The 11,911-nt window shown below is 57.3% G+C and overlaps 1 protein-coding gene across 12 annotated transcripts in view; it reads left to right on the plus strand.

The window, feature by feature from the left end:
- Nphp4 (nephronophthisis 4) overlaps nucleotides 1–11,911 on the plus strand; it is a 105,394-nt gene that overhangs the window by 59,312 nt on the left and 34,171 nt on the right. For all 12 annotated transcript variants that reach the window (XR_001231139.1, XR_263957.2, XM_005404108.2 and 9 more), the window contains one exon: nucleotides 10,913–10,974. Coding sequence is in view for 10 of the 12 variants with exons in the window: in XM_005404108.2 (XP_005404165.1) it covers nucleotides 10,913–10,974 (62 nt within the window). In the remaining 2 variants the exon portion in view is untranslated. The remainder of the gene's footprint in view (nucleotides 1–10,912; nucleotides 10,975–11,911) is intronic.

Genomic DNA, 11,911 nt, shown 5'->3' on the forward strand with positions numbered 1-11,911 from the left:
GCGCGGGCTGCACCCCGGGCCTGGGCCTGAGGGCCCTCCCTGCGGAAGGAGGCGCTGGCCTGGACAGGGGCCGCCCTGGCCTTCCCGCTGGGTCCAGGTGAGCACATAGGGAGGCGCAGCGGCTCAGCTTCGGCGCCGGGTCTGGGCAGGATGAGCCCTTGTTTCTTGGCTGTGGCTCACGAGTCCTGGCACAGAGGTGCCCGGGATTCTGTGATTCTCTTCAGGGGTTGAGACTGTAGTTTGTGGAAATTGGTCTGATTGAGTTGAACGTTCTGAGGGCCTGGAGCTTGTGCTGTACTGACCTCTATTTTTACAATTGGGGGTTTTCCAAGCTCGCTGGGAATATTCAGGTCCCTAAACTTAAGTTGATTGCTTTGGGACAGACCACATCGTAGTCTGTTCCTTCCTTTCGTAGAAGTGGGGGCTCTGGAGGCTTTAACGGTTTTGTTTTTCTGGTTCTTGAACTTCACGCGTAGCGGATTGTCCTCCGCATTCTGTTCTCCCTAGGCATCCCGTGGGTGAGGGGGCTCCAGTGTGGCTGCCTTGCCCTGAGGTGCGGCCGGATTGACTGTGGGAGCCGCTCGCGTGGGTGGCGGGCACCTTCCCGCCGGAGTCATTTCAGATACAGTGTAAACGCCGTCAACATCCTTGTGTGCTGGTTCCCGTGTCTTTGCCGACTCTGGTCCTGTTTTTAAGTTTTGTTTTTAATCCACACATAATAATGCTCCGTGTCTGTGGGGTTGCGGGGGAGCTGCACAGGTGTACCTCAGGTACCTGGCATCCGGGAGGTCAGCGTGCCCAGACTCCAGTGTTGCCCTCTCTTTGTGGCAAGGACATCCAGCGCCCTGACTTCATCTTCTAGTGTGCCGTTGTTGGCTGTGGTCCCCGCTGTGTGTCAGCGCCCAGAACTTAGTGCTGCCCTGCCTCCGCCTGGCCCCGAGGCAGCCCTCCGCGTAGTCCAGGGGCTTCAGGACTTTTCTGGCTTTCACTGTGTTTTCTAGAAGCTGTTTCCCCCACGCACTGCACTTTCTTTTGAGATTTATTTTTAAAATTAAAAGCAGTTCCTAGTCAAAGATTGCCAAGTCACTCCTGAAGGAGGAAGGCTTTGTCTTTCTTGATTTGCAGTCCGCACCATGAAGTCGCAGTGATGAGAATGCCGTGGAACGGACGCAGACAGAGGTTGGTACTTGGCTAGGAAACAAAGCGGGGTCGGGGAGCAGGCCCAGGAAGGCGAGGGGAATTTCCCACTGCTGCACTGAGAGAGCTCCTCTACCTCAGTGACCTCGGACAGTGCCACCTCATTTTCTGATGGCCCCGAAGACAGAAGCCCAACGTGGCTCTCAGAGGCTGGACTCCAGGGGTCCCCAGGGCTGCGTTCCTTGCGGGGGGAATCTGCCTCCTGGCTTCTCCATGCCTCCCTGGCTTCCCCTTTCCCTGCGGGGCTGTTGTGTTGGACTGACCCACAGCCGGTGTGATGTCCCCGTTGGAAGCCAGTGCCACGGAAGCCTGGTGTCCCGTGGGGTGTAGGTCCCCAGTTAATGCCAACGGGTTCTGGGGACTGGGGTGGGGGCCGTCACTGCTGCCACAAGGCAGGACCGATTGTGTGTAAGGAAGATAGGAAATTCAGTCCTAATTTCATAGCAGGCAGAGAGTAAATTCCAGGTGCATTTAAAAAACCCCAAACTTTACAAATTTTAAACTTGGATTGGAAAGAAGAAGGATTATAGAAAAAGTCTTCAAATCAGTACGAGGCAGGTGAGGAAGGAACGAGACTGAACGTAGGATAGGAAGGGAAAATTCGCAGAGTGTGAACCGGAGTAAGGAGTGAACGTGGGAAAATGTGCTCCGTTTCAGTAGTGACTGGGAAGAAGCAAACTAAGCGAGAAACCTGGTCCCTCTCCCTCCCACACCCAGCTGTCCGGTGGTGCAGAGACAAGCGGGGTGCAGGTGTGTGTGTGTGTGTGTGTGTGTGTGTGTGTGTGTGTTCAACTCGTACTGCAGCCTGGAGTGTGTGTCCAGGCACTGCTAGAATGAGCGCTTCATCTCTGCTCGGGGACACACCCGGCGCTGCTCATGGAAGCTTCGTGGTCAGGGGTTCAGAGCATCTCCCTGCTCCCAGGAGAGGATAAATAGGCTGATTTATGAGCCAGATATGGTGGGACACAGCTGTAATCCCAGCACTCTGGGAGGCTGAAGCAGGAAGATTCCAAACTTGAGCTCAGCCTGGGCGATGTAATGAGACCCCGTCTTGAAATGGAAAAGGGCACTAATAAAAAAGGGCTGAGGAGAGAGGACAGTGTGAAGGCCCTGGGCTCAGTTCCCAGTGCTCCAAAACAAAAAGCTGACTTGTTCAGACAGTGGGACACCGTGCACCAGTTAAACGGAAGGAATGGATCTGCGCACAGCAGATCAGTAGGGAGGGGTCTTCAGGACGGGGCGTCCGGTGTAAACGGGCTCTGAAAGGGGGTGCACGCGTGGGGGGCTCCGAGTAACCTCCGAGCCGCCCGAATGGCCTGTGAGTACAGGTCTCACCCACCAACTGCAGGGCTCTCACTCACGTCTGTGACCCTCAGTTTCCTCATCCGAGAAGTGGGCGGTGAGAGAGCTGGTGCGAAGAGCAAAGGTTGAGAAAGTTGAAGAATACTTTTATGGAATTGGAGAGTATTTTTACAATCTAGGGGCTGGGGGGTGCTTTCTTGAGCAGAATGGACGAAGCATAAACAAAAAAACAATACACAACTGAGAAATACAGTGATGTTAACATATAGGCAAGCATGAGGTCACAAGTTCGATTCCCAGTATCAAATATATATCTGTGTAAAACTTCCATAGGAGAGAAGAGTCTATAAGGAGAGAAGACCTGAGACCAGAAGGCACTGGCAAAAGACGTAAGCAAAATTATTTGAAAGAGTCAGGTTAGAAAGAAAAATGGTGGAAAGGGCTCCTCGAAGTCAGTGAGAAGGAAAAGCAGAACAGCGAGTGGGCCAGGCCGTGGCAGGCTGGGGGGCCCTCGGGAAAGGGGTGTTGGCGCCCAGGACTGCTGGCTCAGGCAGAGGCCCGGCCACAATGATGTCCCCCGTGGCATGGTGGGGCAGCCACGCGTGCATGGGGCCGGGCAGGGCGGAACCTCTGCGCCATCTCAGCGTCACCAGAACCTACATAACTGCACAAAGAGTAAAGTCGACCGCATTTCCTTGACCATAAGCCCCAGCTGGTTGTTACCATGGTGACAGCCAGTGTCCTGTAGTGGATTATAGGGCACTATTCTCCTGCTCGGGGGCTACTCTGTAAGACAGGTAAGGCAAGGATAGGTCGATTGGGGCTTGCATTGTTGACCTCTAGTCTTCAAGGCTGTTAGGTCTCATTTTCAGGAACCAAAGATAGAGGTGGAGAGATGGAGAATGACATGTGGGAGCTCTACTGCTACGCCCGTCACTCTTGGTTTCAGGATTTCTGTTTGCAGTTGAGGTACAGAGACCAGCAGCGTTTTCCTCTCAAGGCCAAATCGTGTTTTAGGCTTCACGGGCCCGGCGATCTCCGTCGTAGGTGCTTGCCTCAGCTGGTGTGTCTGGAAGCCATAGGATGATAGGAACAGGAGTGAACCTGGCTGTGTCCCAATAAAACTTTATTGACACACCGCATTTGATCTCGGGCCGTGGCCCGCAGATCCCTGCCCCACAGTTTTCTCTTCCTGTTGTCTTTCTCAGGAGGTGGCCTCCCGTCCCCTGGGCTCTGACACGGTCCGGATGGAGGATGGGCCCTGTGTCCTGCAGGCTGAGGAAGGCTGGCCAGATCCGGCTGCCTTTTGAAGGGAGTTTTTGGCAACCATTTAATTTCTTCTTAGGCTTTTGGTCTGTTTACGCTTTCCCCTCATCTTATGTTCCTCTCGGAATAATAATCCCAGCGAGAAAGCGGCCAGCTTCCTCTTGTTTCCAGTGTGGCGAGGAGGTGGCGTCCAGTCCTGCGCGGGCCTCGTGCCTGTGAGCAGCTTGCGTTGCGGCGTCGCCCTGAGCGCTGAGCCCCTTCCTGCCGGGGCGGGCTGAACCCAGCCGACCGCGTCAGCCGCCTAATCCTGAGCAGCAGCTCTCCGATCACTTCTGGGTCTGTTCTTTACATCCCAGATCTTATCTTTATTTCTAGTTAACTTCAACCTTATGTGCTTCTGTGTTTAATTCCATCCTCTCAGTTTCTTCAAAGTTTAAAAAGTTGAATTCTTAACTTATTTTCCTTTTACTCAATGATAAAGCATTTCAGGTTTTGCCGTTCTTCTGTAAGTGCAGCTTCAACCCTGCTTCGTAGAGTTTCACTGATGGTGTTGTTATTTCCTAAATTACTGATTCCAATTTGTGTTTCTCCTTTTTTTTTTGATGGTGCTAGGGATCAAGGTCAGCATGCTGTCTACTGTAGAACTACACCCCAGCCCTGAATGTCCTTTTTACTTAGAATTTGGCAGTGTTTTTACATAGGCCTACTTAACACAATGTATATATCTGTTGGAAGTTTCTGGCCTTTTCTTACGGAAACCTCTTTTGAGCCCAGCCCAAGGTCTTCTACATGGAAGGGCTTTCTCTTTAGTGTCCCAGAGCCCTTTGCTATTTATTTTATCTAATAGTGTGTTATCTACATTTCTCCTTTCCTTCCTCTTCTTGGACTGTATTGGTCAGCTTTGCTAGGTAACAGATAATCCTCAAATCTCAGTGGTTTGAAGCAAAACAGCTCCTCCCTTGCTATGCCCTGGCTGTGGTTGGAGGCGGCTTCTGCTCACCTTGGGCACACGTGGCAGTGTCACTGTGAACGTTTCTGGTCACAGAAAGAATGGGAGGTTTGGGAGGACCTTGCCCCAGCCACGAAGGGTCTGGCCTCGCAGTGGCACCCTGCTTCTCGACCTTGCTGACGGCATGTAGCCACAGGCCCCAGGCACAGGGGATGGGGCACTGGCCTTGTTTGGCCCCCAAAGGTGGAGAGGCAGGTATTTGTTCAACCCGAAAGACTACCGTGGCAGCATCTGACTAGTGGGCACTTTGTCTTATTCATCTTTACACTGCGCTGCGAAGTCCTGGCCCCTGGCGAAGCACTGTGGAAGAAGCGAATTAATCAGGACTGTTTTTGTGTCCAAGATTAGAGTCCCGACTCAGAGCAGCTTGAGAGAAGGAGTCTTTTAGCTCATGCGACACAAGCCCCGAGGCAGAGCTGATGTCAGGCCTGGTGGCTCCTTGCCCTCACGTGAGGTCACCGAGACTCCATCTGTCTGTCTCTCCCCGGGGCCACCCCTGCCCTTCCAGCTCTCCTTCCTTCAGAGTTGACTTCTTTCTAGCAGTTTTCCCATGTGCCCCCCCAGGGGCTCCCGGGTAACCCCTGGGCTCAGGAATCCCAGTAGCTGTTCTATTCAGCCGGTCCAGCAGAGTCCTGAGTACGGAGCTCCTGCTCCTGCTGTGTACCCGCCTTCACCCTGTGGCAGCTGATGGTGACAGTCTGGGGACAGTGGGCCACACCCTCTCAATGCAGGGTTCGGTGATTCCCCGAAGGGAAGCGTCCGAAGAGAGTATGGATCAGGGTGAGCTAAACCGGCAGCGGCCGGAGGCTGCAGGACAGAAGGGGCCACACTCCAGGGCCCACGCCTCCTTGAACCGCGTTCCGGCTTTGCCCACTGTACCGCATCCTCCGCTGTCCAGTGAGTAGACTGGACTTGTCAGTCCTCCATTCTTCCCATGGTGCGAGGACAGAGATGCCAGCAGTTGCTGCCTGCACCTGTGTGGGGCTGGGCACAGGGAAGAGTGACTGCAGCTGCCGGATATGCTGGGGCTGGCAGTGATGGTGAGATTGGGGAACGGGTCCCCCAGAGGGGTCAGGGTCCCCCGGAGGGGCCCCTCGCTGCCTGAGGACATTATGTCCCTCAGGGCACACCCAGCAGCAGTTTGGCTTAAGATGCAGAGCCAGTGGGTCTGCACACTTTCAGTTCTGTACTGAAAGATTTATTGTCCTGTCCGTGGCAGGGAGGAGGAGCCTACTTGGTTACTGGAAGGGTCAGAAATTGAGCTGTTGAGTGAAGGTACCACGGCAGAATACCGCGGTGGAACCTGATTCCATTTGGCTTATTTAATTTGGATTTATGGCTGCGTTCATGTCATGCTAATATGATTGCCTCCAGCCCCGGCTCCAGGCATTTGAAGACATTGCCTCTCAAGACCGAGGATAAGAGACTTTTAAATATCCACTAGTGTTTAACTTATGATGGAAACTTTTCATACTTCAATATTTTACCAACTTATACGACTCCTTTGGAAATCTTAATGATATGTGGCTGTCACTTTAAGTGAGGTACTTTGGCTTCCTGTTATGAATAATCCTTTTATTTTTCCTATGAAATTGCCAGGGAGCAGAGGTCTATTCATCATCACCCACTGTGAAAGTGTGCGCTCAGAGCCACTAGGGGGCAGTCTGTCTCTATTTTTTGTGACTCAGAATTTCCTTGACCCATATTTTGCTTTTGAACGTTCTGTGGCACCAGAATCTGGGGTTGTTTGCTTCCTAGGCTTGAGAACACCCCTGCAGCAGGGGTCGTCGCGAACATGTGACCTTGGTGTTTCCCAGGATACGTGGAGCTGCATCCGTGCCGTCGTGGAGTCGTTAATTCTCTGGAACGTGCTCTCCAGCAGGCCGCTCCCTGGCCACGCCTGGGTCCTCCCAAGTCGCTGTCCGCCAGCCTTTCGCGAAGGCGTGCAAGTGCGTGTGCTGATGGCGAGGGTGCATCTTGCTGGAGAAGGCTTGTGAGTGTAGGTCAGAGCCCAGCTTTGATTCGGGTCAGAGGTTCTGACCTTGTGGGGACCCCAGCACCCAGCTCCCGGCAGGTCGTGGAACTCCCACTGCACTGGGCCTGATCAGCCACTGCGGGGGCGCTGAGCTCGGTCACCCTGGGGGGCTGGATTCAGCCCAGCAATCCACGCCCACTCTGTTACGCCGTCTCCTTTTATTTCTTCTTAGATTTCTCCCGTTTTCCCATTCCTGTGATCAAAGTCTTAGCAAGAATGACTTTTTACCCAGAAATAGGTAGGAGTAAAGGCCTTTCAAACAGGTTTGCCTCACGAGTGGTTCGTGTCTGGAGTGCTGTTAGCTACCGCTTCATCCTCTCATGGACAGAAGACGGGAAGCTCTGCTGGCTGCCGGCTGTCCTGAAGTCGCAGCGACTGCCTCTGTCCTGGCCACGGCCCCTCCTCGCCTCCCTCCACCCAGCTCCCCTGCCTGCCTGCTCCTTTCCTGTCTCTGTGAGGCTGCTGCGGGTTGCTAGGCAACGGCCTCCTCCTGCCCCCCCTGCTCGCTCCTCCTCCAGGGCTGGGGCCCTCCCTCCTCTCTGGTGAGGGACCCTTTAGGCAGGCGTGTGCGGGTGCTGTCCGCCACGAACGCGCCCCTCGTCCTGCTGCGTCCTCGGCAGAGTCATCGGTGGGAGATGCCTGGGGACCCTGTCCAGGTTTCCAGGAAGGGCGCTGTCGGCCGCTGTGCGTCCCCGTCGTGCCCAGCGAGCGGAGAGCCCCGCCCCCCCCAGCCCTGTGCTGTCAGTTTGGGTTTGTGCTCTTCATGGTGTGTGTGGCCCTGCTGAGTGCAGGCGTGCGGCGAGGTGTTTTTCAGATAAAGGATCCAGTGACATAGGAAAGTAAAGGTGATAAAAACGCGAGCCTTCCTTTCTCTGTATTTCTGTTCTTTTTTGAAACGCCAGTGTAACTTGTCTCCTGATAAGTCACCGCTGGAGGGGACAAGTGGCTGCTCAGTGACACCTAGCACAGGTGACAGACACTGCGCCCCGCTCCCCGGGCCCCCCTTGAGCTGCTAAGTAGAGCAGGGAGGTAATGCTGGAGGTGAGAGGGCTGCAGGGTGCCTCGCGCTCCAGTCCTCGGCCCCGTCTGCCAGCAGGGGGCGTGACTGACGGAGGAGCAAAGCCTGTGGTTTTGGAGCCGGCCACGGGGCGGGGTGCTGGCGAGAGCAGAGCTCCCCGTGTGCCTGCCTGCGCTCCCGGTGCTGCGCGTCCTGCTCTGTTCAGCCCAGTGTGTGGGCTCCGCCTGGCTCCGCTGCCTGCTGCGGAACTCTCCCCCTGGGACCGCACTGAGCACGAGTTTTCACAGTGGAGGTTTTGCCGCTCAGCACACCCGGAGCGCTGTTGGATAGGTGCTGCAGGAGGGGCGTTCCACTCCCTGGAGGGGCCAGAAGGCAGGGGCTGAGTCCGCCTCAGGCCCTCCTGTGACGCAGCGGGACGTGTGACAGCCCTGTTGGGGTTGGAGCGCAGGCCCCTGCCTGGCCTCCTGAGGCCTGGGCGGCGTCAGGCGTGGGGCACATGAGCTTCTTGAAGCTAAATTGACAGAAAACTGGAGTGGACATTCGAGATTTCGTTGACAGTGGTTTCAGCACACAGAGACTGATTGGAGAGTAATAGAGTGTCAGGGAAAATTAGTAATAGAGTGTCAGACGGGAGGCAGAGCGCACTGCCGCTGGAAGCCACGGCGCCCCTGTCTCTGGCAGCCAGCACCGGATCGTGGGAACCTTCCCGTGGCCCCAAGCTGCTCAGCACAGCTGTGGAGAGCGCGTCTTGGGGTCTCCACACTGTCTTAAATCCCAAGGTGCGTGTCCCAACCGAGAGCCCGTGCTCAGCCAGGCCCCGGGGAGGAGCGCTCCTTTGGGGCGCAGGCCGGGAGAAGGGGCTGAGGGGACAGGCGCCGGCCCCGGGGTCTCACTGCTGAGCCTTGCTGGGTGGCGTCACGTGCAGCTGGCCGCGGCAGGGACATCACGGCAGATGTGACAGCGGCCGCAGTCCTGAAGGCGAGTGTGTTTTGTGGCACACAGGTGAGGCCCGAGGCCGAGCTGAGCCTCGGGTTTGCAGCAGGGGCGCCACGCATTGTTCTTTCCTCTGTGCAGACGGGGTCACACGATGCCCAGCGCTTGGTAACTTGCTCTTTCCCTGGAGACCTGTCTGGGCTGCCTTCCCACAGCCGCCTTCCCGTGGCTCCCAGCTGCGCAGATGTGGCAGCTTGCACTCAGGTGCCTGTCTTCTGAGTCCTGGTCGCCTCAGGGCTGCCTGGGGCATCTTACGTGTCCTGTGCACACCCGCTTGCAGCCCGGCAGCCTCGGCCAGGGGTGTGCTGCGGCTCGGAAACTGGGCTTCCTTTCTGTCGCACATGAAGTGAGGGAGTGCCCCTGGGCGGGAAGCAGCAGCTGAGCCAGAGCCACAGGCCACTGCATTCGCATTACGACAGAAAGACTTGAAGTCTGGTTATCATGTGGCCTGGATGGAGTTCCTCAGCCCTGCTTCCCTGGGGGTGTGGCTGTGTGTCCCCTGCCCCGGCTCACAGCGCGTGTCTTAACACATCTGCTAGGGCCTCATTTAGGCTTTTAGTGTCTTGGAAAGTAAAAGTGCAGAGCAAGTCACCATGTAAAGAATTAGTACCAGTTTTGAGAATGTGGGGGACAGCAGGCACAGGACCTTGCGATGTGCCTCGGTGCCACCGCGTCCCCAGCTTTGAGACCATGAGCGGTACGTGAGCCTCCTAATGCGCCTGATGCCGCAGCGTCCCAGCACCAGGCTCTCCCCGCCCTGAGGAGGCAGCAGGCCTGGCTCCTAGGTGCAAGTTTCTCTTTGTGGAGGATAATGGAGCCATTTCCTGCAATTTTCCTCCTTTCCAGAATCAGCCTGTGGAGCTTTCTGAGGCTTTATTTAGGGCAGAGCAGAACTTAACTCCCCTGGTTTCCTGTTTCATCCTTCGCTGTCCCAGGAGGGTGGGCAGCGGGCAGCTGTGCAGGGCCCTGATGTCTGTGGAAGGTGTCCAGGGGCTGGGCTGGGCATCCGCTCAGAGGTGACCCTGTCCTGGGAAGCAGTGCCCCCTGGAGGGTCTGCTAGGCCCCTGAGGAGGACCATTCATCTCCAGAATCTAGGCTCCTCTAATAGGTATTCAGGCTTCCTGGCAACCCTATGGGTGGGCTCCTAGGATTCCATGGGGCTGGGAGAGTGGGCACTGCCCGGGAGGTGCTGGGCCATGAGTTGCACCTGCAGCCCCAGGCGTTGGGGTCACCTGAGGTTGGGGGGCTCACTGCCTGTCCTGTACACTATCCTCGAGCCCTCCGCCTGGGGCGGCCAGCAGTGGCTCGGGGGACCCTGGAAGCCACTGAAGTAGCCTGGGCAGGTGTCGGCTGATGGGCCTGCAGCATGGTTCGGGGTTTAAGGCGGAGCTGCGCGGAGGGCTCCCTCCTCTTCTGGAAATGGCCATTTGTTGTGGCCATTTGTGTTCCGTTGTGGTCCAGAGTGGGGCTGCTGTGCACCGGGCCACAGCGCTGAGAGCCATAAACTCGAGGGTGGAGACGGCCCTGCCCGCACCGTGGGCCCTGGGCGTGGGCTGCGGGGGATTCCGGGGCGGGGAGAGAGGCACTGGGCTGACACTGACGGCATAGCGGCCGTGGGGTGGACGGCGGAGCCACGGAGTGACAGTGACTGCTGCAGGAGGGTGACAGGTGGCTGGGCAAGGCCTGGGCAGAGGGTCGCAGTTCTCAGAGGCCAGGTTATTCCGAAAGCCCCGCGGGGGTGGGGTCCATCTAGTCATGAGCCCAGCAGGGTGGAGACTGAGGCCTGAGGGTTGAGGCTCTACTCCTAGGGTGTCAGGCTGGTCCCCCCTCCGCCAGGTGCCCAGTGCTCACCTCGCTTGTGCGCAGCTGGGCGGCCCCCACTGGACGGGAAGCAGTGACTGTGAGGGTGAGGGTGAACAGTGGCGTGTGTGAAGGGACCCCAGATGGGTGGATTGGCACAGAGGCCCCAGTCGGCACCAGTGCTGCTGCTGAGCGTGTCACAGACTGGGTGGAGCGTCCATCGAGGCCCTGCCCGCCTGGGCTCGGGCTCCCTGGGCTCCTTAGAGGCTGATGGCCACTTGCTTCCTCCTAGGCCCGCCAGTGTCCGCACCCCAGGGCCTTGCTGCCACCCAGGACTCACCTGTGGGACCGGGGGTAAGTCCGTGCCTGTGGGGCCCACTGCCCAGTTCCGGCAGCGCTGGGTGCGAGAGGCCTCCTCCCCTCCCCATGGGGTCCCTGCAGCTTGGGGTAGAGGTGGGGCAGGGAGTGTACCTGGTCCCTGCCCTGAGGACTTCCCAGTCCCCCACCTGAGGACACGCTGACTTACCACTGCCAGGCTTCCAACCAACGCTTGCTGACCCCCTCTTTGCCATCTCGGCTTGTGCCAGCCCTAGCGGGAAGTGCTGTGCAGTCCCTGGTGGTCGAGTCTGGTGTGAGGCTCTCAGGACCAACAGCCTTCGTTTTGCTCTTGAGAGGACACCAGGGGTGGGGAGGATGCCTGGGGCCGCCGGTGCGCACAGCTGATGGTGGCTGTCACACAGTGTGCCCCTCTGTGCTGGGATTCCCTGGGTGGGGCAAACAGCTCTTCCTGGTTTGGGTGCTGCCACCTGGCTGAGCATGTGTGGTCCTGAGCTGCCCCTGGGGCTCGCCTGTGGCCCTGAGAGGCTTCTGCTGCTTCTTTTATTTTTTTGTCTTTTTTTGAGACAGGGTCTCACTGTGCAGTCCAAGCTGGCCTTGAACTCACTTCATAGCCCAGGCTGGCCTGGAACACGCAGCGATCCTCCTGTCTCAGCCTCCCGAGTGCTGGGATCACAGGCGGGCAGCACCACCCCTCGCTGTTTCTTGGTTTTGAGAGAGGTCCGAGTTTGCTTGTTCCTCCTGGTGACTTTGGGAAGTCAAGCAGTTCATTAGCCATGGCTGCTACCAGGGAGCCACGCAGCTGGAAGCTGGATTCTGAGCCAGGGCTGTGTCAGCCCAGAGATGCCGGTCTGCTGGACCAGCCCTGGGCCTGCCACCAGCCTGAACCAGAGTCTTCCCTGTCCAGTGGTTTCTGTGTCCCCTGAAGTGTCCGAGGCTGCAGGGCAGGGAAGGC

This window comes from Chinchilla lanigera, unplaced genomic scaffold (genome assembly GCF_000276665.1).
Source record: "Chinchilla lanigera isolate Chin_1 unplaced genomic scaffold, ChiLan1.0 scaffold00085, whole genome shotgun sequence".
NCBI lineage: Eukaryota > Metazoa > Chordata > Mammalia > Rodentia > Chinchillidae > Chinchilla > Chinchilla lanigera.